The following is a 25,521-nucleotide window of genomic DNA, read 5'->3' as shown; positions in this document are numbered from 1 at the left end:
TCTCTCATTTATCCACTTAAAAATGTATCTAATTAGGAGCCTAGAAAGGAGAAGAATGTCTTTGATCTCCATCCAACATTTCTCCAAAATACTCCACATTATAATATAGAATTTGCATAAATTTACTAATTTTCCCTCAGATAAAAAGATGGCTTAAATAACTATTAAACACCTCAAACAATTTCTATGTAAATGGTAGGTTTTTATCATAATTGAAAAATTTAGAAAAATTGAGGAAGCCAAAAATAATTTAAGTGAATCCAAATTTAACTTAATTAAATCGATATGAAGAAAAATAAAACAGCGGCTGCAGATTCATTATTAAAAGGGAAAGTTGGCAATTTTAAATGCATGCAATTATACTGAAATGCTAATTTAAATTTTATGTAAAATATTAATTTTAATGAGTATGGAATAAGTATTAATTCTCAAAATAATACCTGTATGCATATAACAACATTTAAAATTTTTATTAATTTTCAAAGAAACACTAATTGATAAAAAGCGTAGTTTCTTCTGCTCAACTGTTAAAGTTCTAATTCCAACAAACCATATAATTATGACAAGTTAAAATTCTATCTTTAAACTCTTCATAATCTTCTTTGGTAAACAGATCCAGAAATAGGTTAAACCTAAATAAAAGATGACAAAATTGAATTCTTGTTAATATAAAATGTCGTAATTAGTAGTTACTGAAAAATTGTAACGTTTCTAATACAGCAAAGCAACAGTTAGCCACTCCCTGCACTTATTGTTTTGATAGCTTTTACCTTCTCTATGTGGGCTAATTTGCTCAGCAGTGTCCAACTCTCTGCGACCCCATGGACTGCAGTCTTCCAGGCTCCTTTCTGTCCATGGGGCTAACCCAGCAGGAATACTGGAGTGGGTATTCTCACCAAGGGATCTTCCCGACCTAGGGATCAAACCCAGGTCTCCTGCATTGCAGGCAGATTCTTTACCATCTGAGCCACCAGGGAAGCCCCCTTTTCTAGTTGACCATAAAAAGCTTCTGATGGGCTCAACTCATATTTTCTTCTCCTCCCCAGTTCCTGTCAATACCCTTGGTGACTTCAACAGTCCCAATTATAAGAACTGTGCCACAAAACACTATACCACAGGCCTTTATCACCAGGCCACTCCAGCCACTCACAAGCAAAGTCATTGCAAGGATGGCCACTGTCAACACTTGGAATTTTTGCTTTACTTCTAAGTGTTGGAACTCTGAACAGCATTTCATACCCCTATACTGTCACTGAACAAGGTCAATGCCCTCCTTGCAACTCAGCCCCTTTGAGATCAGTCCCTCGATCTCCTGCAAGCTTCATTTGTGTCCCCTCTCTCGATCATTTCTCTCATCACTCCTAATTATGCCCCTAGGATCCCTCTTCGAGAGCCTGAGACTTCCTCTTCATCCTAGGCACTGCCCGACACTGTGTTCTCAGTCCTCTCCTCTCCCTCCACCCCCACACTGAGGTTTCATGTGCACCTACTGCCAGAACCGCATACACTTATTGCAGTATAGGTATCACACGGGCTCCGACACTTCCAAATGCTTACAGTTTTCACCTGAGTACCTACTGCTTGAAATCCTACATGCCAAAATAAAACTAAGTAGGTTCATAAAACCAACTCTTTCAATTTATTTCTTACCTACTCATTGTCAAACCTTAGTATCATCTATATATTTCCCTACATCTAGTCATCTGTGTCCTCTCCACTTTTCAAGTGCATTTTAATTTTCCCTTGGTCTGCTATTACAATCCCTAGATTTTCTTTTTCACCTTCTGTCTTGCCTCCATTCCACGTTTTCACAAAATGACATCAGATTCTTTTTAAAATGCACACCTGATTAACCCACTGCTTTGAAATGTCCTATACTGACAATGTACAAGATATCTGCATAATTTCTTATTATCTTTCCATAAAACACTTACTAATTATAAAAGGAAGAACAGTAACTGTGTATAGTAGAGTTCTGGACATCTTAACCAACAGATCAAAGTTAACATCCTCAACAAGAGATAAATGAAGACCTCATCACTCCTGATGTGAAGTTCTGAGAAGAAAGTAACATTATTTATATAATGTACCAACCAAAAATGCAAAATGTGAATCAAATCAGGAGAATTATCAGCAAGTCCAGATGGATAGACTGAAAAATAATTGGCCTACACTCTTCAAAACTGTCAATATCATACAAGACAAAGAAAGACTGAAGAGTTGTTACAGATTAAAGAATACTAATCTGCCTGCAGTTCAGGAGACCTGGGTTTGATTCCTGGGTTGAGAAGATCCCCTGGAGAAGGGAATGGCTACGCACTCCAAGAAACTTATGGACAGAGCAGTCTAATGGGCTATAGTCCATGGGGTTGCAAAGAGTTGGACACAACTGAGTGACTAATACATTACATTAAAGAGACATTACAATTAATATGATACATGACCTTTGATTCAGATCTTCTGTAACAAAAAAATCCCATTAAGGACATTAATGGCACAAGAAAAAATTGGAATACAGACTATAGATTTTATAAAAATTTTATATCAGTGTTAAATGCTCTGAATTTGATATTTCTAGTGTGGTTGTAAAAATAAAGATATCCTGGCTCTTAGGATATACACACTAAAGTATTAAGGGGCAAGGCTTTACACACATACACAGAGAAAGAGGAATGGGGAGCAGGATAATGACAAAGCACATGTGGCAAGATGTAAAAACTGGTGAACCCAAGCAAAGTGTATTCTGAAGGTCTTTGCATTCTTCTTGCAATTTGTATATACATTTGAAAATCTTTTAGAATTCATTAAGAAAACATTCCATGTTTCTTCATTGCCTACTGAATTAAGTACAGATCCTTGGCCAAGTATCCAGGTGAGTCCATTTGAAACAAAGTTTCAGTATACTGTATACCCTTCTTTACTATGACTACTTTCAATAAGTTTAATAAAACTGTACATTTATAAACACTTTCTTGGACTCCATGAATTTGCTGATGTCCATATACTCCCTTCCCCCACATTCTCACTTATAAAAGTCTAATTTCTCTTCACCAAAGCCCATCTTACTTACTTTTTCTACTACTTCCCAAACCCTACCAAACTGGGTGTAACCTATCCCTAAGAATTAAGAGTCCAGACGATAAGTAAACCAGGGCACAACTGGGAAAAAAAAAAAAAAAACACTAAGGGGGATGACATGATCAGTTTAAGCCATGTAGCATTTAAAGTAAATGTAGAACAACCTAAATAAATTCAGAGGTACTTGACCAGTGGTCAGAAGTGAAATAGATATTTAAGGGTCATACACCCAGAAAGAGTAATTGAGCCACAAAACAGGTGAGTTATCTCAGAATATGTATGTAAAGAGAGAATGTGCGTGCTTAGTCACTTCAGTCATGTTCAGCTCTGTGCAACCCCAGATGGATAGACTGAAAAATAATTGGCCTGCACTCTTCAAAATTGTCAATATCATAAAAGACAAAGAAAGACTGAAGAGCTGTTACAGATTAAAGAATACTAATCTGCCTGCAGTACCAGAGACCTGGGTTCCATTCCTGGGACTGTAGACCGCCAGGCTCCTCTCTCCATGGGATTCTCCAGGCAAGAACACTGGAGTGGGTTTCTGTGCCGTTCTCCAGGAGATCTTCCTGACCCGGGACTGAGCCTGTGTCTCTTATGCCTCCCGCACTGGCAAGCAGGTTCTTTACCGCTGCCTAGTGCCACCCGAGAAGCCCATGAAGAGAGAAGAGGACCAACAGTTACTCCAAGGGCAGCATTCGTTATTAGATGGAAGCAAAAAGGACAAGTAAAAGATACACAGAAAATATAGTCAGAAAGGTAGAAAGAGAACCATGACACGGTCTTTAATGTCATAAGTAAGAAAAAAATTTTGAAGGAATAGTAGTAAGATAACATTAAATGTGACAGCATGTTCAAAAATAAAAGAGAACTAAGCAGATACATGAACAAAAATAAAAAACAAAAAAAGTTGGACCATGGTGAGAGCAGTTTCAATAGCACTGTGAATATGAGGCCTGAATGAAGCTTATTAAATTTCAATCAACATTTAATGAATGCCTTCTAGGTGTCAAACACTGGGTTTAAAAAAGAAAACAGGTTGGAATTAGGCAACTAAAGGTTGGAGATGGTAGAATGTAAAAGGCGAAGGGAAAAGTCTATACCTTTTAATTTTTATCTAAGTGTATTCTTACCAGAAGATGACAAGAAGATTCATTTTGTATCTTTTGAATCTAGGAACAAGATAAAGTATAAAGAAAATTCAAGTTGGTCTCTGGCACTGGTTTTTCCTTAATAAACATATATTAAGGAATAAGAATTATAATACATTTAAAAATATAATTATTAGCTTCTATAATCTTATTTAAAATTGTAATAAAATAATGAATTATAAAGATACTTTTCATTTATAACATGCAGCTTCTGGAAAACACAGCATATCAATTTAAGTTGCTAAATAATCTTTACAAGATCATTAAATCATCTGATGTTTAGTTGAGGGCCTATTGTTGTTTAGACCCTCAGTCATGTCTGACTCCTTTGTGACCCCATGGACTGTAGCCCACTGATCATGGGATTATCCAGACAAGAAATACTGGAGTGGGTTGCCATTTCCTTCTCCAGGAGATCTTCCCAACCTAGGGATCAAACCCACGTCTCCTGCTTGGCAGGTGGATTCTTTACCACTGAGCCACCTGGGCTCAGAAGGCCTACTGCTGAGGCACAAAAGAATTTAACAAGTTCAAGGTAATGGCCAGAGCAAAATTAGATGTAATCTAGTGTATTTATTAGAGTAACTGGATCTGGATTAACAGAACAATGTCGATATTTTTGCACATTTCTCTGCCTATACAAGCATCCTTGTCACCTAAGAAACCATTGACAGCTTTTTCCTAATTCCCTCTCCTGCCTCATTCTCTTTCTTAACTGGATAAGCAAAGCAAAGCAGAGTATCAGTAATGTGAACATTAGTATAAATACCATTATTGCAAACAATTCATGCTATTATGAATGCAATATTATAAGAACAGTAATGAGTCTCCAGTGTTATATTGCTTACAACATTCTGTTTTAATTATTATCTTATGAAAATACTTTTCACAAAATCAAATTCTGCAGATTTACAGACTGTCAAAATAAAAGTTGTCACTGAGTAACTATACTAAAAACCTACAGAAACATTCAGCATGGTAATATATGTATTAGGACATGCATGTGAAGGAAAGAAAATCACTTATGATTAAGCAATTCATGTGGCATTGTTACATAAATTGTATCCAGCTTAACTGTTTGAGAATCCAGAACTTCCAATTACTTTAATAAACATACTAGATTACATCTAATTTTGCTCTGACCACAACATCAACTGATGTAGTTTTAAATATGGTTTAAATTATGAATTGTTTTCCAGGAATGAAATAATGACATCAAGGCTATAACTCAAGGGAAGAGTTTGCTAAATGCATTAAATTGGACTGCAGCATCATGAAAACGAAGTGACTGTATGAAGTAACACAGAATGTACACTATAATATAGTTAAAATGCTTTTCTCCATCTATATGGATGAGTTTTGTGACCCGGCTTTCCTGGAGGCTCAGACAGTAAAGAATCCATCTGCAATGCAGGATACCTGGGTTTGATCTCTGAGTTGGGAAGATCCCCTGGAAAAGGGAAGATCCCCTGGAGAAGGGAAGATCACCTGGAGGAGGAAATGGATACCCACTCCAGTATTCTGACCTGGAGAATTCCATGGACAGAGGAGCCTGGCAGGCTACAGTCCATGGAGTATCGAAGAGTTGGACAAGACTGAACAACTTTCACTCACTTACTCGCTCATTCAAATTCAGATTTAACAAAAAGATTTCAGATTTAAGAGACAAACATGTTTCCTTGGCTCAGGAAGCTCAGTCAACATTCACTTTCTGCACTCCTCCACACATAGCTACACCTGCGGTCTATTCTACACTCAGTGCTTTACAATGCTCTGTACTTTTAATTATGATGAACAGTGATACAATGGTAGCCTCGAATCTACAGTGCTATGCACTGAATGTGACAATGAGGAAAACTACTGGTCTAATGTGATCCAAGAGAAATAAAGTATTAGAGAAGCCAGCTCTCTTTAATACAATGAAAATTGTGTTTACTTACTTTCTCTAGACAACTGTTGGCATTTCAGCCTAAGTCTATATTTCTCATTTTCTTCAAGCATTTTTGAAATGATTTTGTACACTCCATTCCATACTAAAACCTTCAAAAGATAAGCACAGTTAAGGAACACTAAGCAGAGAATGTGGACTACAGTGTGATGCAGACAACTAGAAGTAAGTCAACCGTGATGACTGAAAGTCACTCAGTCGTGTCCGACTCTTTGCAACCCCATGGACTATACAGTCCATGGAATTCTCTAGGCCAGAATACTGGAGTGGGTAGCCTTTCCCTTCTCCAGGGGATCTTCCCAACACAGGGATCGAACCCAGGTCTCCCGCATTGCAGGTGGATGCTTTATCAGCTGAGCCACAAGGGAAGCCCCAAGTCAACTGTGGTGCATGTCAATTTGATATCATTACAAAGCACTCAGAGATCTAAAAATTAAACAAAATTGCTTTCCCATATTCACTGAATTCTCTGGTATCTTTTTCTAACTTCCTAGTATTTCCTCTCTGTAGTATTTAAACTAACTGTCCTGGGGACTTCCCTGGTGGTCTAATGGTTAAGACTCCACAGGAGGCGGTTTGTTCCTTGGTTGGGGAACTAAGATCATACATGCTGCATGGCATAGCCAAAAAATTAAAAATAAATAATTGGGGAAATTTATAATAAATAAATAAACTTTCCTGGATGAAGGCAAGGTCTTTCAAAGGCAATGTCCAGTAAGTCCTATGGTTTCAACATACTCAATTTTGTTTTGAAAGGTAGTAAAAATAATAATTTCTATTCCTATGTATAAACCACTGGGCCATGATATGATTTTTTAGTGTATTTTATTATTCTAGTTAATACTTAAACATTTCTCCTAGGACATACCAAAGCAAACTTACCAGAGAGCATGAATATACTAGAATAGGAAGAATGGAGACCACAGAAGCAAACAGAGAAATCTAGGCTCAAATTCCAGCTTAACCACTTAACCAGTTGCTTAATATCAGGCAAGCGTTTTAATCTCATCTAGGAGTAACTTCATACATTGGATTATTAGAAATCATGAAAAATATACATACAGCATTTACACCTAGTGTCTGGCCCACAGTAGTTATAGGTAAACATTGGCTATTGTCCAAGAGGAATTGGTTCTTGGAAGAAAAACTTCTCAGTATACTGGGAAGATTAAATGCTCATTCAAAATACACTTGCTGAAAGAGTCAGTCACTTTGAATGCTATTCTATACCATATATGGATTAGAAATAAAAAAAACTTAAAACTCAGAAATAATATAATTTATGTGTCATTATCAACTAATGATTTCTTTAAAATGAAGTGTAAAACATACGGTGGTAAACAAAGATTAGAATAACTGATCTTGAATATGTTTAAAACACTGAAGTCACCATGACATGTGGACAACTAGACAAGAAAAGGGTTCAGCATAAAGGTCCTTGCTTGTCAGATTTCCTGCTAGAAACAATGTATATCCCTTGTCCTTAAAAGAGCACTGTGACAACAACATAGATACCTTGTACTTTCCTGTGAAATCCATGTTATATTCTATAGAAGATGTATTTTCATGCTTTGAAAAAGCTCACAGTTATACTTTGGTTAAAATATATTTTATATCTTCAAACACAGGAAGGGATATTCTTCATGGTTAATAAACATTTTCAAACCCAGTTTCATTTCTGATCATTAATTCTAGTTTTCTCATTTCATTAAACTTAATTTTTCAAAAGATGGAACTATTTTCAATGTCTTGAGTTTCTTCACACATTTGTATTTAAACAGGTTAATCTAAAATTCAAAATATCACTCATTCCCCTGTGCAAAAATATACCTTTTTGTTCTTCTTCTTCATTATTTTGGAAGTTTCACTCAAAGGTATGGGGAAGTCAAACTCTTTAGCTAAATTCTTCTGGGTTAAACCTAATTTTTAAAAAAACAGAGAGAGAGAAACAAGGTAAAATATCAAGTCAGCACATACTTTACAGAATTCACTATCCCGATAATTAACAACTATAAATGTCTCAAGCTTTCTTTGGGGATTTTTACACTTGTTGATATATTTCAGATGACTAGATAATAGCAGTTTACCAATTAACTAATACTATACTGGAAAAAAATAAAACAAGAAAACTAAGGGTAAACTATCTAATGGTGCCTAGATCTCCTTCCCTTTCCAACTTGAAAGGTGAGCCCCAGAAGGGTTAGCAACAGAGTAAACAAATACCAGAAAACCACACCTTGCCCTAGGCATGCTCTCTCTCTCTCACACACACACACACACCAGTGAGGCAAATATCTACCTGCTTTCAAAACTCAGCTCATAGGTTTCTACAGCCTCTCCCCTCAAACACCCACAGCCCTTGCTTCCAGAAACACTTTGCTCAAGGTACTCAGCACAGTAGCATATATGTATAGTTTCCTTCACCATGCTGTGACCTTCTGGTGGGGCAGTGTCCCTGTGTGTAGCATTCATCTATCTATGCTACCAGACACATAGTAGGTTCTAATAAAGGTCTGTCAGAGTGATAAGCTTCCGGACTCTACTCAATAAACCATACTGCCTTCCCAAATATTAACCGTGAGAAGAAAGCCTAAGGGTTTGCGTATCCAAAGACAAAATCAAAGCACAAGGAGCACGTGTTCCCTGAAAGTGCTTATGTTTGTTCTTTTGCCTGCAACACCCTGTATGTACCCCAACATTTCCCCGCTGTATTCCTGCCAGGCCACCGCTCTCTACTTGGCCTTCTTCGACTCATCCAGTATTTAGCTTTCCAGGGGCAGAGGGCCTTCTCTGATTTCACAAAGCACCCTATGCTCAGTTACCACAGGATTTATCATGCTGTTTGCTTGAGAAATGTGTTCTATTCATTAGAAGTCCAGCAGTATAGAAATTAGATACACAATCAATACTCCATTTGTTGAGTGAAACAGAGTATGTTCTAAACTGGCATGCCCCATTTGTGCGGAACAGACCACTGATCCTGAGCCAGGCACAGATACAGCACTAATGAATATGAACTCACATGAAAAGAAACTCATTCCCTTTTGAATTCTTTTCCAATCTTCTGATTATATCAAGGAGAAAGTCAGAGTTTGGAACTGGTATGTCATTTAAACTTTTCTAAGACTTGCTCATCTCTCTTTATGACTGCAGCAACTTCCAGAAGACAACCTATTTGGCTAGAATTTAATAATATTGTTTTTCCTTTATTAGATTCTTTTTAGTTAATTTCTATTTATGGAAAATGATACATGCTTTCCACTGAGGTAATGATGTAAACTGTTCTAAAAAGAAATTCAGTTGAGAGGGAAAAATGCACCTATTTAAATAAATATATTAAGTAAATTATAGTACAGATGTACAGATATAACATAGGAAAATAACAAGTTTGGGAAACTCTGCTCTTCATATACCCACATGTATCCTTCCCTCTAAGCACCTACATCCTTTGGAATACTGTACTTGTGTCATTTCCAAACATTTTGTTTGTAAGTCTTACCTAACCTAGATATATATACTCCTTGAGGTCAAGATAGGCACCCTCATATCTATCTGTATTAGTGAGAAATATAAACTATGTCAAGGAGCATAGAGAAGAGAAAAAGAAAAAAAGGCAAAATCATTTCTTCTACTTATTTTGGGCACTTTACTGAGGCTATGGCTCCCCTGTATACCTAGATTTTATGCTTCAAATTTGAAGCTTCAACTTATGCTTCAAATCTGTCTCTACTCTTTGAAAACACTCTGATCCAGTCTAAATATATTTTCCTCCTTCTCTAATCATTATCCATCACTGATCCTTATGGTACTTTGCTTACATGTTTTCCCCACCTATAATCCCCTATTATCTCAGGAACATGTGTAAATCTCACGGAGCCACATCCACCACCAAGAAGCTTTCCTTAATTCCTTCATCCCCCAATTATTCACCACCTCCACAGCATTTATTTGTACCTCCACAATAGCATTCATCACCCTCTACTATATATAAGTGAAAGTCAGTTGGGTCTGACTCTTTGAGACTCCATGGACTATAGAGTCCATGGAATTCTCCAAGCCAGAATACTGGAATGGGTAGCCTTTCCCTTTTCTAGGGGATCTTCCCAACCCAGGCATCGAACCCAGGTCTCCCCCACTGCAGGCAGATTCTTTACCAGCTGAGCTACCAGGGAAGCTCTACTATATAAAAATTATGGTTGTATCTCCCAAGTTCTGGATAATATAGAACCAGCTTGACTTATGAGTCTTGCCCGAAACATTAAGAAGAGTTACTGACTTGCCAGCCCCTGGATTTCTAAGAGGCTTCCCAAGTGGCACAGTGGTAAAAAACCCACCTGCCAGTGCAGGAGACAGGAGACACGGTTTGATTCCTGCGTCAGGAAGATCCCCTGGAGGAGGAAATGGCAACCCACTCCAGAACTCTTGCCTGGAAAATTCCATGGACAGAGGAGCCGGGCAGGCTACAGTCCATGGGGTCGCAAAGAGTGGGACATGACTGAGCACACATGCCCGGATTTCTAAACTACAATACATCTCACACACAGCTTATACTGGAGAAAGCAATTGCAACCCACTCCAGTACTCTTGCCTGGAGAATCCCATGGACAGAGGAGCCTGGTGGGCTGCTGTTCATAGGGTCGCAGAGTCGGACATGACTGAAGTGACTTAGCATGCGTGCATGCACTGGAGAAGGCAATGGCAACCCACTCCAGTACGCTTGCCTGGAGAATCCCATGGACAGAGGAGCCTGGTGGGCTGTCATCTGTGGGGTTGCACAGAGTCGGACACGACTGAAGCAACTTAGGAGCAGCAACAGCTTATAAGCTTATCTTCCAGAAGTATATGTGTGTGTGTGTTAGTTGCTCAGTCATGTCCAACTCTTTGAGACCCCATGGACTGTATCCCACCAGGCTCCTCTGACCGTGGAATTCTCCAGGCAAGAATACCAGAGAGGGTAGACATTCTCATCTCTAGGGGCTCTTCCTGACCCAGGGATCAAACTCAGGTCTCCCCCATTGCATGCAGATTCTTTACCATCTGAGCCACAGGGAAGCCTATGTGTTTCTGATAACTTGACTCCACCATTCAAAAATCTTCAGTAATCATAAAATGAGTCTCCAAGGCATTCCACAATGTGGTACAAAATTTATTTCTCACTCATTCAATAAATATTTAGTGTCCAGACCCTGGGACAATCACCCTCTCTTTCCTCAAGCTACTTCTGCTGAGTGTGCCAACATTACTGGCATGTTACTCTCTCTGCCAAACCCTGTGCTATGCATTTTGCATGCATTACTTCACTTAATCTTCACAGTAACTCATTGAGGTAGGAACTATTATCCTGATTTTATAGAAAAAGAAACTGAACATCGGAACAGTTAACTAACTTAGCTAATATTACACTGCTAGTAAATGAGAGAACCAAGATTATGGCTTTCTGACTTCAAAGTCAATGCTCTTGAAGATACCTACCAACTCACTCACAATTTCTCCATTCATATACCTTGATTTCTTCTTTGTCTCCATTTTCCTGAACTATCAAAGACCTTCCAAGATGTCTCTCTCACAGCACTGATGCCTGCTAGCTTGTATTTCCATTATTCATGTAAAAGTCCCTTGAGAGTAAAACATTTGCCTGAGTCCTCTGTGTCACTAGCACCTAACCTAGTGTCTACAATATGGCAGATGTTAAATAAATGTTACTGAATAAAGCATTTACCTTTGTTCCTTGCAGAGAGCCAGGCCTAAGTATTCAATGAAGGCACACTTAATGTTAATATTAAAGACACCCAAGAATGAGTAAGACTTAAAACACTTAAGCACTCTCTGGCTTGACTGAAATATAAGTCTACCTCCTTCCCTTGATACTACTCTTGGTTTCAAAAGCACAGCAGAGTGGTCACCAAAGTTAGTGGCTTGATCATCGCCTCAGCTGCATAGCACGGAAACTTCAGACTTGGCCTTTTCCCTCTTCCAGCCAGGCATCAATCCTGCTCACTCCCCCTCCACTGCTACTGTCTTCGTTCAGGCCTTTTATACTTCCTTTTATCACCGCCTCAAAACTGGTCTCTGGCTTCCAATCTCTCCCACTCTCACTCACTCCCAGTTATCTTTCCCCCAGCTCTGATCATGTCATTCCTGCCACAAAGGAACAGCAAAAAATTTCAAAATTTCAGAACCAAACTTCAAAACAAAACCGAATTATCGTCATCTCCTACTCCAGCAGGCAGCCAACTAGAGGAAAGCTATTCTAGCTCAGCACAAAGTTAAAAAAGCAGAGAGTTGGTTCCACAATCTGAGCTCTTTGCCATCCTGTCGTTTCTACCTAACTTATGTGGGGATCTCCAGTACTCATTCATGCATCCTTTCCCTTCTCCCATGAGCTTCTTCATGTTTTTCAATATTCTTCATTTCTAATCTACTACCTTACTGCTGGACTATTGTTTTTCTCTTTGATCTGCTGGTGCTAATGCAATACTGGATCCATTTTATTCTTTCCTCTCTTCCTGCTCTCTCCTTTTTAAAGTTGAAGTGCTCACCACTACCACCATACTCGTAATTTCTAGAATGAGTCTTTTGTCTGTTTCTATTATTCAAAGGAACTGGAAACCTAATGCTAAAATGTCTTACACTATTCCTAATTTTTTAGATCACCAGTTCAGGGGCCAAAAAATAAAACTCCAAAACAAAAAACCTGAGCACCTTTTAACAACAGGACCTTTGGAGGGATATGAAGTCTAAAATAGTGCCCCTGATGAAGAATCTCTGAAGGTTTCCCACCACAGCTGATTCTCAGGAGTCAATCAAGTTACATACAGTACAGTTTTATACTTCTAAATTATCAAAATTAATTTAGGTAAATTAAATTAGCAAAGTAAAATTAAGTCCTGAAAAAGGATAGCAAACAAATTATTCATGTATTTTTCAACTTGGGCTTTATTCTTGCCTGCCTCCAACTCTCCTCTAAACAGCATGAAATAAGTAAACCTGTTCCTACTATTTCTCTTGTTCAAAACCTTTCAGTGCAGAACTTCTGGTAGCTACAGTGAATAGCAGGGGGAGGGGAGAGAGAGACAGGGTACAGTAATAAACATGCCAAAATTTCTCCCCAAAAAACTTGACAAGGATTCTTCACAAAACCATACCCCCAGCATTACTTGAAGAGAGAGAATGCTGAAAATACAAAATTAATATAAGTAAAATGAGAAAAAGCATTAAATCACAGCACTACGATCCTATTTGCTTAAACCTCACCCTAAGCAAGGCTTTGTGGCCAACAATGAAGAGAAAGGAGGGACACTAGAAGAGGTGCCTGCAAGAGAGCTGGAGCAAACAGATGAAATGCACCCTAAATCTCAAAATACTATTACAGAAGATAACCAGGCAGATCACAGCACAGACTACAGGAAAGAATTTCAATGTGTGATTTAAAAGGCCAGACACCACATAAAGGACCAAAAGCCTGCAATTTAATGGAACTGATTTGGTTAAAGCAGCAAGCATGAATTTAAAGGAAGAAACACAACTTAAAAGGCCAGTCCTCTCTCTTGGCTTTTGGAGAAAAAGAACCAGAAGCAGAGTTCATGAACTGGGTCACAAAATAAACATCAATAACATTCATAAAGTGGAGACATTACAAACAACATTCTGATCACAATGCAATAAAACTAGAGCTTACCAGGAGAAAAGAAAGAAAGAAAAAAAGAATAAGTCCTGGAAACTTTTAAAATCAAATCTATTAAGCAACTCTAGAGTGAAAGTGGTAATACAAACTGAAATTACAAAAATGAAAATTTTTTTAAGTGACAATAAAAACATTATATATTAGAATCTATGGGATTTAAAGCAGTAATTAATTCCTGTCAAATAGGAAGTCTGGTTGTGGCTAAGTCATGTCCAGTTCTTACAGCCCCATAGACTGTAGCCTGCCGGGCTCCTCTGTCCATGGGATTCTCCAGGCAAGAATACTGGAGTGGGTTGCCATTTCCTTCTCCAAGGGATCTTCCCAACCCAGGAACTGAACCTGGGTCTCCTGCATTGCACACAGATTCTTTATCAACTGAACTATGAGGGAAGCCCATTTATTAGAATCTATGGGATTTAAAGTAGTTAGAAAGAAAACTCAGGTGCTAAATACTTTTATTGACAAAAAGGAAGGAAAAATTAAATTTTTTGCTCAAAACAAAAGCATAAGGACAAAGTAAACCAAGAGAAAGTACACATAAGGAAATAATGGAGTTTTATCTTTATTGTTTATCTTTATTATTGAGAAAGAAATTAGAAAAATAAAACACCTAATTAACAAACCAAAATCCTCTGTTTTAAAAAATTAACAAAATAAAACACTGGTGAACTTGATCAAGAAAAAAAAAAACAGATACATCAAAAATGAAAAGGGGGAACTAACCATTGAAACACAAATAATTTTTAAAAATCACAAGACGCTACTGAGCAGACCTCTATGCAAAGAAATAAAACAACGAAAGCAATAATCTCCTAGAAAAATACAGATTAGCAAAACTGGCCCAATCCAATTAGAAAATGTAAAGGGACTAATTTCCATAGAAGATACAGAGAAAATTATTAAGGAATTATCCCATAAAAACTAGACCTAGATGTTTTCACAAAAGAATTCTACCAAATCTTCAAATACCAAATATTCTCAGTGCTCTATAAACTATTCCAGAGCATTGAAAATAAAGGGAAAGTTCCTAATTCCTTTTATGAACTAAGTTTAACTATGATACCTAAACCAAATGAAATAAAGAAAGAAAAACTGTCTCAAATTCCAAAACAAAAATCCTAAACAAATTATTAGCAAACAGAATCCAACATCATATTAAGAAAAAAAATACATTATAACCAAGTGGGATTTATTTCAGGAAGACAAAGTTCGTTCAATCTTATGAAATCTATTATCACATACCATATTAATAAGTCTAAGGAAAAAATATTATCTCCAAAAATCTAAGAAAGTCTTCGACAAAATTCAACATTCATTCCTGGTAAAAACAATGAAGAAAATAAAAACTGAAGAATACATTTTAATGTTTTAAACATACAGGCCTTAGTCTTAAAGACAAGACTTCATTTAATGGGGAAAAACTAGAGGCATTTCCCCTAAGATCAGGAACAAGACAAGGATGCTTACTATCCCTACTATTATTCAACATTCTATTCATGGTATCAGCTAGAGCAATTAAACAATAATAATTTAATAATCAACTGCAGGCATAAAAATAGGTTAAAAATAAAGCTATATCTATTTACAAATAATATAATAGCATACCCAGAAAATCATTAAGCATTAATGACAAAACTAATTCAAATAATAAAAGAATTCAGTGAAGTACTTGGATCAAAAATTAACATACAAAAATCCACAGGCTCTGGCCTGGAAAATCCCATGGATGGAGGAGTCTGGTAGGCTGCAGTCCATGGAGTCGCTAGGAGTCAGACACGACTGAGCGACTTCACTTTCACTTTTCACTTTCATGCATTAGAGAAGGAAATGGCAACCCACTCCAGTACTCTTGCCTGGAAAATCCCATGGATGGAGGAGCCTGGTAGGCTGCAGTCCATGGGGTCGCTAGGAGTCGGACACGACCGAGCGGCTTCACTTTCACTTTTCACTTTTATACATTGGAGAAGGAAATGGCAACCCACTCCAGTGTTCTTGCCTGGAGAAGCCCAGGGACAGGGGAGCCTGGTGGGCTACCGTCTATGGGGTCGTACAGAGTCCGACACGACTGAAGCGACTTAGCAGCAGCAGCAGCAGGGACTTCCCTGGTGGTACAGTGGATAGGAATCCACCTGCCAATGCAGGGGACACAGGTTTGACCCTTGATCCGGGAAGGTTCCACATGCTAAGCCCACAACTCCTGAAGCCTGAGTGCCTAGAGCCTGTGCTCCACAAGAGAAGCCGCCACAAGAGAAGCCGCCACAACGAGAAGCCCGTACACTGCAAAGAAGAGTCCTCTCCACTCTCTGCAACTAGTGAAAGCCTGTGTGTAGCAACCGAAAAATTAAAAATCAATTAAAATCAATAGGTTACTTGAAAGAAGCAAATCACAAAAGTGCCCGTACTGCATGATTTCATATATACAAAATGCCCGGAATAGGTAAATCTGTGGAGACAGTAAATAGTTGAGTGCTCGCTTGGGGCTGGGGTTAGGTGCAGTGAGAAGAAATGGTGAGTGACAGTAAAGGGTACAGGGTTTGTTTGGGGGGAGGTAATAAAAATGTTCTAAATTGATTGTGATGATGGTAGCACAACACTATTTTTAAAAATCACTGAATTACAGACTTTAAATGAGCAAACTCAGTCTACTGTGAATTATATCTCAATAAACTATTAATTTTTTTAAGTACAGCTAGAGGGATGGGCTGTCAAAAGAGAGGCAGGACTTTTTGAGGTGATGTGCATGTTCTCGATTCTGACTATGGTGGTATACTACCCAGTGTATAACTCTCAACTCTCCTGAAACTTTTTGTTTTTTAATCAAGAGGCCTTATATACACAAACAACATTCAGAGGACATTATGGAAGAGGAAATCACATTCACGACCGAATATAAGATCAAATACCTAGGAAAAAATTTAACAAGATATATGAAAAACCTAAAGAAGAAAAAACGTTCGAATATAAAACATTCCTGAAGGACACAAAGTGAAGAGTAAGTTGCCCAATCACGTCTGATTCTTTGTAACCCCATGGACTATAGAGGCCATAGAATAATCCAGGCCAGCATACCGGAGAGGGTAGCCTTTCCCTTTTCCAGGGGATCTTCCCAACCCAGGGGTCGAATCCAGGTCTCCTGCATTGCAGGCAGATTCATTACCAGCTGAACCACAAGGTAAGCCCAAGAACACTGGAGTGGGTAGGCTTTCCCTTCTCCAAGGGATCTCCCCGACCCAGGAATCCAACCCAGGTCTCCTGCTTTTCAGGCGGATTCTTTACCAACTGAGCTATGAGGGAAGTCAGGTAGAATGAAAATATAAAGACATCCTCTCCTCTGTTTTCAAGGAGGAAGAGACAGCATTTTAAAGGTGTCGGTTCTCCTTCGGCTAACTCATAAATTCAATGAGTCCTAAAAGGAATACGGACACTTAGGCCAAGGCCCCCACCATCCTGAGAGACACTAGTAGCTCCTTCCAATAGCCTCCCCTCTCGGATTCGGATCTCAGGCTTATTTCAAATGACCTTCATTGCACTTCTGCGGCTTCTCGGGGCAATCCCGAAGCGCAGTTCGGACTCGTCTCTTCGTCCCCAGACCGACAGGAGGGCTGTCCATGGCGAGTGGCCCACTGCCTGTGGTCTAACGGCCGCTAAGCAAAGCGACTAACCCGGAGCCGCCCACGGAGGGGCGGTGGGGGTGTGGCGGCGGCGGTGGGGGTGTGGCGGCGGGGGAGAGACTGAGAAGCCGACCGTTCAACTGACTCGAGCCCCTGGTAAAATGGCTGCTGAGACGGATGGAGAGGTCAGCTGACCCGCTGGCCCCGCCCGCCCAGCCAGCCGCTCTGCCGCCTCGCGCCGCCGGCATGCGCCTGCTCGGCTCGCTCGAGGAGGGCGCGGGGGAGGAGGCCGCGAGGGCCCCGGACCGGAAGCCAAGGGGCAGCTCCCCAGCACCTGGACTCCCTGGCGCTGCCGCCCGCGGCTTCTCCTGGCTGTGGCCGTGCTTGAGCCCGGCGTTCTTCGGGCCCTGAGCCCTGCGGCCGCCCAGCGCAAGCACGCCGCCACACTGGTGCGAGCCGAAGCGGGTCACGTAGACGAAGCGCGCCCGGTCCCGCTCCAGCTCCCGGCCTACCGCTGCCATCTCTGCCTTCGTCTCGCCTCAGGGTCCTCAGAGACCAGCCCTGCGAGTCTGGGGGTCGGACCACTGGGTGTATGAAGGAGGGGGAGCAGACCTGTTGGAACGGACCACTGTGTGTGCGGGGGTGGGGGGTGGTGTGAAGCGCTAGATCACTGTGCACCACACAGGAGAGGAGAGGCGAGCTTCGGAGCAGGACCCTGTTGAGTGACGGCACGTGGGTTGCGGAGGGATCAGGGAAGAGGAAGGGAGTGAAGAGAGACCAGAGAGCCTGGTCACTGGATGGGCAGCGGGAAAAGGGACGTTTGGACCACTGTGCTGGGACAGGGGCCCAGGAGGGTCTTTGGTTGGGGGGGTGATGGTATACCGCTCATCTGAAAAGTGGTGTTAAGAGTTTGGAGACCACATCACTTGGGAGTGGGGAGCAGACCAGGCAGAGCGGACTTCTCTGAGGAAAAGAACTGAATCAAAAGTAGGGTTGGGGAAAGGAAAGTTACTAAATCAATGGGGCACCCCTCCCCGTGGTCCGGTGTCGGGCAGATTTCAGAGTGAGGAGCTAGCCCTGGACTTAACTGGTCTGGACTGTCAGCCAGATGAAGATGGGAGTCTTGGGGGAAGGGTGGAGCGGGGAGAGAATACTCTTTGATGCCAAAGGATTCTAGTGTGACCTTGGTCTGGCATGTGTTCTACTGGGCCATGAGCTTCAAGAGACCCTGTGCAGAGAGGTGATGGGCCTGAGGTCAGCATCTTAACTCAGGTAGTCCTGAGGCCCATCAGGGTTTAGCTTCTGACCAGCTGGGTTATTTAGGCAAGCCACTTTCCCCGTCTGAGCTTCTGGTTTCCTCAGATGTAACTCAGGAAATCTGGTAAAGATATACCAAAATAAGGCATACTAAGCACCTGGCACATAGTAAGAGGTAATTCCTTTAGATATAACGTTCAGTTCACATTTATTGCGGACATTTATTGGGACTTCCCTGGTGGCCCAGATGTTAAAGCATCTGCCTACCATGCGGGAGACCCGGGTTAATCCCTGGGTCGGGAAGATCCCCTGGAGAAGGAAATGACAACCCACTCCAGTATTCTTGCCTGGAAAATCCCATGAACAGAGGAGCCTGGTAGGCTACATTCCATGGGGTCGCAGAGAGTCGAACACAACTGAGCAACTTCACTTTCTTTCTTTCTTTCACATTTATTGAGTACATACCCTCTGAAGTATCAGTTCAGTTCAGTCGTCAGTTGTGTCCTATCTTTGAGACCCCATGGACTGCAGCACACCAGGCATCCCTGTCCATCACCAAGTCCCAAGCTCAAACTCCTGTCCATCGAGTCAGTGATGCCATCCAAACCATCTCATCATCTATCGTCGTCTTCTCCTCCTGCCTTCAATCTTTCCCAGCATCAGAGTCTTTTCCAAGGAGTCAGTTCTTCACATCAAGTGGCCACAGTATTGGAGTTTCAGCTTTAGCATCAGTCCGTCCAATGAATATTCGGGACTGATTTCCTTTAGGATGGACTGGTTGGATCTCCTTGCAGTCCAAGGGACTCTCAAGAGTCTTCTCCAACACCGCAATTCAAAATCATCAATTCTTTGATGCTCAGCTTTCTTTATAGTCCAATTCTCACATCCGTACATGACTACTGGAAAAATCATACCTTTGACTAGATGGAACTTTGTTGGCAAAGTAACATCTCTGCTTTTAATGTGCTGTCTAGGTTGGTCATAGCTTTTCTTCCAAGAAGCAAGCATCTTTTAGTTTCATGGATGCAGGCACCATCTGCAGTGATTTTGGAGGCCAAGAAAATAAAGTCTGTTACTGTTTCCATTGTTTCCCCATCTATTTGCCACGAAATGATGGGACCAGATGCCATGATCTTAGTTTTCTGAATGTTGAGTTTTAAGCCAACTTTTTCACTCTCCTCTTTCACTTTCATCAAGAGGCTCTTTAGTTCTTCGCTTTCTGCCATAAATGTGGTGTCATCTGCATATCTGAGGTTATTGATATCTCTCCAGACAATCTTGATTCCAGCTTGTGTTTCTTCCAGCCCAGCATTTCTCATGATGTACTCTGCATATAAGTTAAATAAGCAGGGAGACAATATACAGCCTTGTACTCCTTTCCTGATTTGGAACCAGTCTGTTATTCCATGTCCAGTTCTAACTGTTGCCTCTTGACCTGCATACAGATTTCTAAGGAAGCAAGTCAGGTGGTCTGGTATTCCCATCTCTTTCAGAATTTTCCACAGTTTATTGTGATCCACACAGTCAAAGGCTTTGGCATAGTCAATAAGCAGAAGTAGATGTTTTTCTGGAACTCTCTTGCTTTTTCGATGATCTAATGGATGTTGGCAATTTGATCTCTGGTTCCTCTGTTTTCTAAATTCAGCTTGAATCTGGAAGTTCACGGTTCACATACTGTCGAAGCCTGGCTTGGAGAACTTTGGGCATTACTTTGCTAGTGTGTGAGATGAGTGCAATTGTGCAGTAGTTTGAGCATTCTTTGGCATTGCCTTTCTTTAATTAGAATGAAAACTGGCCTTTTTCAGTCCTGTGGCCACTGCTGAGTTTTCCAAATTTGCTGGCATATTGAGTGCAGCACTTTCACAGCATCATCTTTTAGGATTTGAAATAGCTCAACTGGAATTCCATCACCTCCACTAGCTTTGTTCATAGTGATGATCCTAAAGCCCACTTGACTTTGCATTCCAGGTTGTCTGTCTCTAGGTGAGTGATCACACCATCGTGGTTATCTGGGTCACGAAGATCTTTTTTGTATAGTTCTTCTGAGTAGTCTTGCCACCTCTTCTTAATATCTTCTGCTTCTGTTGAGTCCATACCATTTCTGTCCTTTATTGTGCCCATCTTTGCATGAAAAATTCCCTTGGTATCTTATTTTCTTGAAGAGATCTCTAGTCTTTCCCATTTTATTGTTTTCCTCTATTTCTTTGCATTGATCACTGAGGAAGTCTTTCTTATCTCTCCTTGCTATTCTTTGGAACTCTGCATTCAAATAGGTATATCTTTCCTTTTCTCCTTTGCTTTTCACTTCTCTTCTTTTCAAGCTATTTGTAAGGCCTCCTCAGACACCATTTTGCCTTTTTGCATTTCTTTTTCTTGGGGATGGTCTTGATCCTTGCCTCCTGTACAATGTCACAAACCTCCATCCATAGTTCTTCAGGCACTCTGTCTATCAGATTTAATCCTTTGAAACTATTTGTCACTTCCACTGTATAATCATAAGAAATTTTATTTAGGTCATACCTGAATGTTCTAGTGGGTTTCCCTACTTTTCTTCAGTTTAAGAAGAAAATGGTCTTCTGGAGAAGGGAATGGCAAATCACTTCAGTATTCTTGCCTTGAGAACCCCATGAGCAATATGAAAAGGCAAAAAGATAGGACACTAAAAGATGAACTCCCCAGGTCAGTAGGTGCCCAATATGCTACTGCAGATCAGTGGAGAAATAACTCCAGGAAGAATGAAGAGATGGAGCCAAAGCAAAAACAACACCCAGTTGTGGATGTGACTGGTGATGGAAGTAAAGTCCAATGCTGTAAAGAGCAATATTGCATAAGAACCGGGAATGTTAGGTCTATGAATTAAGGCAAATTGGAAGTGGTCAAACAGGAGATGGCAAGAGTGAACATTGACATTTTAGGAATCAGTGAACTAAAATGGACTGGAATGGGTGAATTTAACTCAGATGACCATTATATCTACTACTGTGGGCAAGAATCCCTTAGAAGAAATGGAGTAACCATCATAGTCAACAAAAGAGTCCAAAATGCAGTACTTGGATGCAATCTCAAAAACAACAAAATGATCTCTGTTCGTTTCCAAGGCAAACCATTCAGTATCACAGTAATCCAAGTCTATGCCCCAGCCAGCAATGCTGAAGAAGCTGAAGTTGAACTTGTAGGTTCTATGAAGACCTACAAGACCTTCTAGAGCTAACACCCAAGAAAAGATGTCCTCTTCATTATAGGGGACTGGAATGCAAAAGTAGGAAGTCGAGAAATACCTGAAGTAGCAGGCAAATTTGGCCTTGGAGTACAGAATAAAGCAGGGCAATGGCTCATAGAATTTTGCCAAGAGAATGCACTGGTCATAGCAAACACCCTCTTCCAACAACACAAGAGAAGACTCTACACATGGACATCACCCAATGGTCAACACTGAAATCAGATTGATTATATTCTTTGCAGCCAAAGATGGAGAAGCTCTATACAGTCAGCAAAATCAAGACTGGGAGATGACTGTGGCTCAGATCATGAACTCCTTATTGCCAAATTCAGACTTATATTGAAGAAAGTAGGGAAAACCACTAGACCATTCAAGTGAAGTGAAGTGAAGTTGCTCAGTCGCGTCCGACTCTTTGCAACCCCATGGACTGTAGCCTACTACGCTCCGCTGTCCATGGGATTTTCCAGGCAAGAGTACTGGAGTGGGTTGCCATTTCCTTTTCCAGAGGATCTTCCTGACCCAGGGATAGAACCCAGGTCTCCCGCACTGTAGGCAGATGCTTTACCCTCTGACCCACCAGGGAAGTCCATTCAGGTATGACCTAAATCAAATCCTCTTATGTATACATGATAATAATTAATTTATACTTTAAAAATAGCTTTACCATGAATCATCTCTTTAAATCCATGCAGCATTTTACAGCAGAGGAATGGGGGGGGGGGGTGGCCAAAATGTAGAGTGACTTCCCCAAAGTAAGAGACAGAGACATACACAATTTAACTTTTAAAAACTGATTTATAAATATGTACAGAAAAAATCACCAGTCATCAGTAGATAAAATAGATAGATCTATAATCTATAGATTTTCACATAGTGAATACACCTACATAATATCCACTGAGGTTCAGAAATGATGCACAGCAGAAACACTTCTTATCCTTACCCAGTCCCAGTAAGGACTTCTTTCTTGACTTCAGACAGCATCAATTAGTTTTGCCCATTGTGTTTGACTTCTTTCACTCGTTATGTTTATGAGATACAAGTTATTGCATAAGTTTATATGTCATTTTAATATACTATCATTGATTCATTCATTCCACTGTCGATGGACATTTGGTTGTTTCCAATTTAGAATCATCATCAATTGTGCTGCTGGGAACATTATATATTGATATATATATAGTAGAATATATGTTATAGGATATATCTTAGTGTGGAATTGCTTAGTGTATTCATATGTTCAGCTTTAGCAGCTACTGACAGAGAGGAATCTGAAGTGGTTGTACCAATTTTCACTCCCACCAGCCAAGTTTGAGAATTCCAATTGCTCCACATGTTCATCATCCCTTGGGGTTGTCTATTTCATTTTAGCCATTCTAATGGATGTGTGTGTTAGGACTCTGCAGAGGCAGAACCAATAGGGTGTGCATGTACATGTGTGTATGTGTGCAGACAAGTCCAAAATCTTCACGACAGGTCAACAGGCTGGAGACCCAGGGAATAGTTGATGCTGTAGTTCAAGCCTGAAGGCCATCTGCTAACAGAATCCTCCTTTCTTCAAGAAAATTCATTCTTTTTCTATTTTTTCTATTAAGGCTTTCAACCGAGGCAATAATGAGTACCATCCATATTATGGAGAGTAATCTGTTTTACTCCAAATCTACTGGTTTAAAGAACTTCCCAGGTGGTGCTAGTGGTAAAGAACCTGCCTGCCAATGCAGAAGACATTAAGAGATTCGGGTTGGATCCTTAGGTCAGGAAGACCCCTGGAGGAGGGCATGGCAACCTTGCATTCCAGTATTCTTGCCTAGAGAATCCCATGGACAGAGGAGCCTGAAGGGCTTCAGTCCACAGGTCACAAAGGGTCCGACACAACTGAAGCAACTTATCATGCACTGGTTTAAATGTTGATCTCATCTAAAAAAATACCTTCACAGACACATCCAGAATGTTTGACCAAATATCTGGGTACTGTGGACTAGGCAAGTTGAGACATAAAATGAACCATTACAATGTGATATTGCTTTCTTGTAATTTGCATTTCCCCAATGATGTATGAAGCTGAGCTTATTGGCCCTTTGGATATTATCTTTTGCATTTTAATTTCTTATCTATTTCTATATGGGGTTCTCATTCTCATTCAGGAGAAGGCAATGGCACCCCACTCCAGTACTGTTGCCCAGAGAATCCCATGGATGGAGAGGCCTGGTGGGCTGCAGTCCATGGGGTCGCTAAGAGTCGACACGACTGAGCGACTTCGCTTTCACTTTCCACTTTCATGCACTGGAGAAGGAAAGGGCAACCCACTCCAGTGTTCTTGCCTGGAGAATCCCATGGACGGAGAAGCCTGGTGGGCTGCAGTACATGGGGTCGCACAGAGTCGGACAGGACTGAAGCGACTTAGCAGCAGCATTCTCATTCATTAAGAGGAGTTCCTTATATATTCCATATATTTACTATTTGTTAGTTGTGTGTATCGGAGAAGGCAATGGCACCCCACTCCAGTACTCTTGCCTGACAAATCCCATGGACGGAGGAGCCTGGTAGGCTGCAGTCCATGGGGTCACTAGGAGTCGGACACAACTGAGCGACTTCACTTTCACCTTTCACTTTCACGCACTGGAGAAGGAAATGGCAACCCACTCCAGTGTTCTTGCCTGGAGAATCCCAAGGACAGAGGAGCCTTGTGGGCTGCCATCTATGGGGTCGCACAGAGTCAGACACGACTGAAGCAACTTAGCAGCAGCAGCAGCAGTTGTATGTATTGCAAATTTCCTTCTCTTCTGTGCTTCACCTTTTTATTCTCTTTATATTATTTTCTTCCATAGAGAATTTCCTTGTTTCTGGCATGCAGTTAAGGTAGGGGAAGTTCATCTTAATCCTATCAGGAATTGAGTTTTCTATAGCTTGGCTTCAGTCTTTATACAGGTAAATGTATGTCTTGAAAGTGAAAGTGTTAGTTGCTCAGTCGTGTCTGACTCTTTGTGACCTCATGGACGATAGCCCCCTGGGCTCCTCTGTCTATGGAATTCTCCAGGCAAGAATACTGGAGTGGGTTGCCATTTCCTTCTCCAGGGGATCTTCCCAACCCACGGATCAAACCTGGGTCTCCTGCATTGCAGGTGGATTCTTTGCCATCTGAGCCACCAGGGAAGCCCCAAATGTATGTCTTATTTGGTCTTATTCTTTAGAATAAAGCTCTTCAGGTGTCCCAACTTAAAATCTAGTGCATTTACTAGGACCCTAGAGCTGACTGGCCCTGGACTCCAGATTTTATTCCTTTAGGCCATTAGACTGCCTGTAGTTCTGCTCAGCGTCTTAGCCTCTAGGCTGCCACTCATAAACCAGCAACATCTGTTGCAGGAAAGCTATGCTGAATATGGAGTCATTGCAGTGCTTTTTTGTCCCTGGAACCTTGGGTCCTCAAAATCTTAGCACCTCACTAGCTTCCCAATTCTTTTGAACAGATTTGTTTCCTTTTTTCATTCAGTGTTTTGATCTTTTTCTTGGTGGAAGAGACAACAAATCTAACACAAATCATTTCCCCCTGGCCAGAACAGGGGTGGGACAAC

General features: G+C 40.7%; 1 protein-coding gene across 1 annotated transcript; it reads right to left on the bottom strand.

The window, feature by feature from the left end:
• Nucleotides 1-445: 445 nt before the first annotated feature.
• C20H5orf47 (chromosome 20 C5orf47 homolog) lies at nucleotides 446-17,651 on the bottom strand. Its single transcript, XM_027520527.1, has 5 exons — nucleotides 17,381-17,651; nucleotides 8,008-8,096; nucleotides 6,170-6,269; nucleotides 4,212-4,250; nucleotides 446-632 (listed from the first exon to the last, which is right to left on the bottom strand). The coding sequence occupies exons 1-4, from the start codon at nucleotides 17,469-17,471 to the stop codon at nucleotides 4,231-4,233; spliced, it is 300 nt and encodes a 99-aa protein (XP_027376328.1). The 5' UTR covers nucleotides 17,472-17,651; the 3' UTR covers nucleotides 446-632; nucleotides 4,212-4,230.
• Nucleotides 17,652-25,521: the final 7,870 nt, after the last annotated feature.

The sequence above is a fragment of the Bos indicus x Bos taurus genome, chromosome 20 (genome assembly GCF_003369695.1).
Source record: "Bos indicus x Bos taurus breed Angus x Brahman F1 hybrid chromosome 20, Bos_hybrid_MaternalHap_v2.0, whole genome shotgun sequence".
Lineage (NCBI taxonomy): Eukaryota > Metazoa > Chordata > Mammalia > Artiodactyla > Bovidae > Bos > Bos indicus x Bos taurus.
Note: the sequence above shows the minus strand (reverse complement) of the source record. Positions and strands in the feature narration are given on the sequence as shown.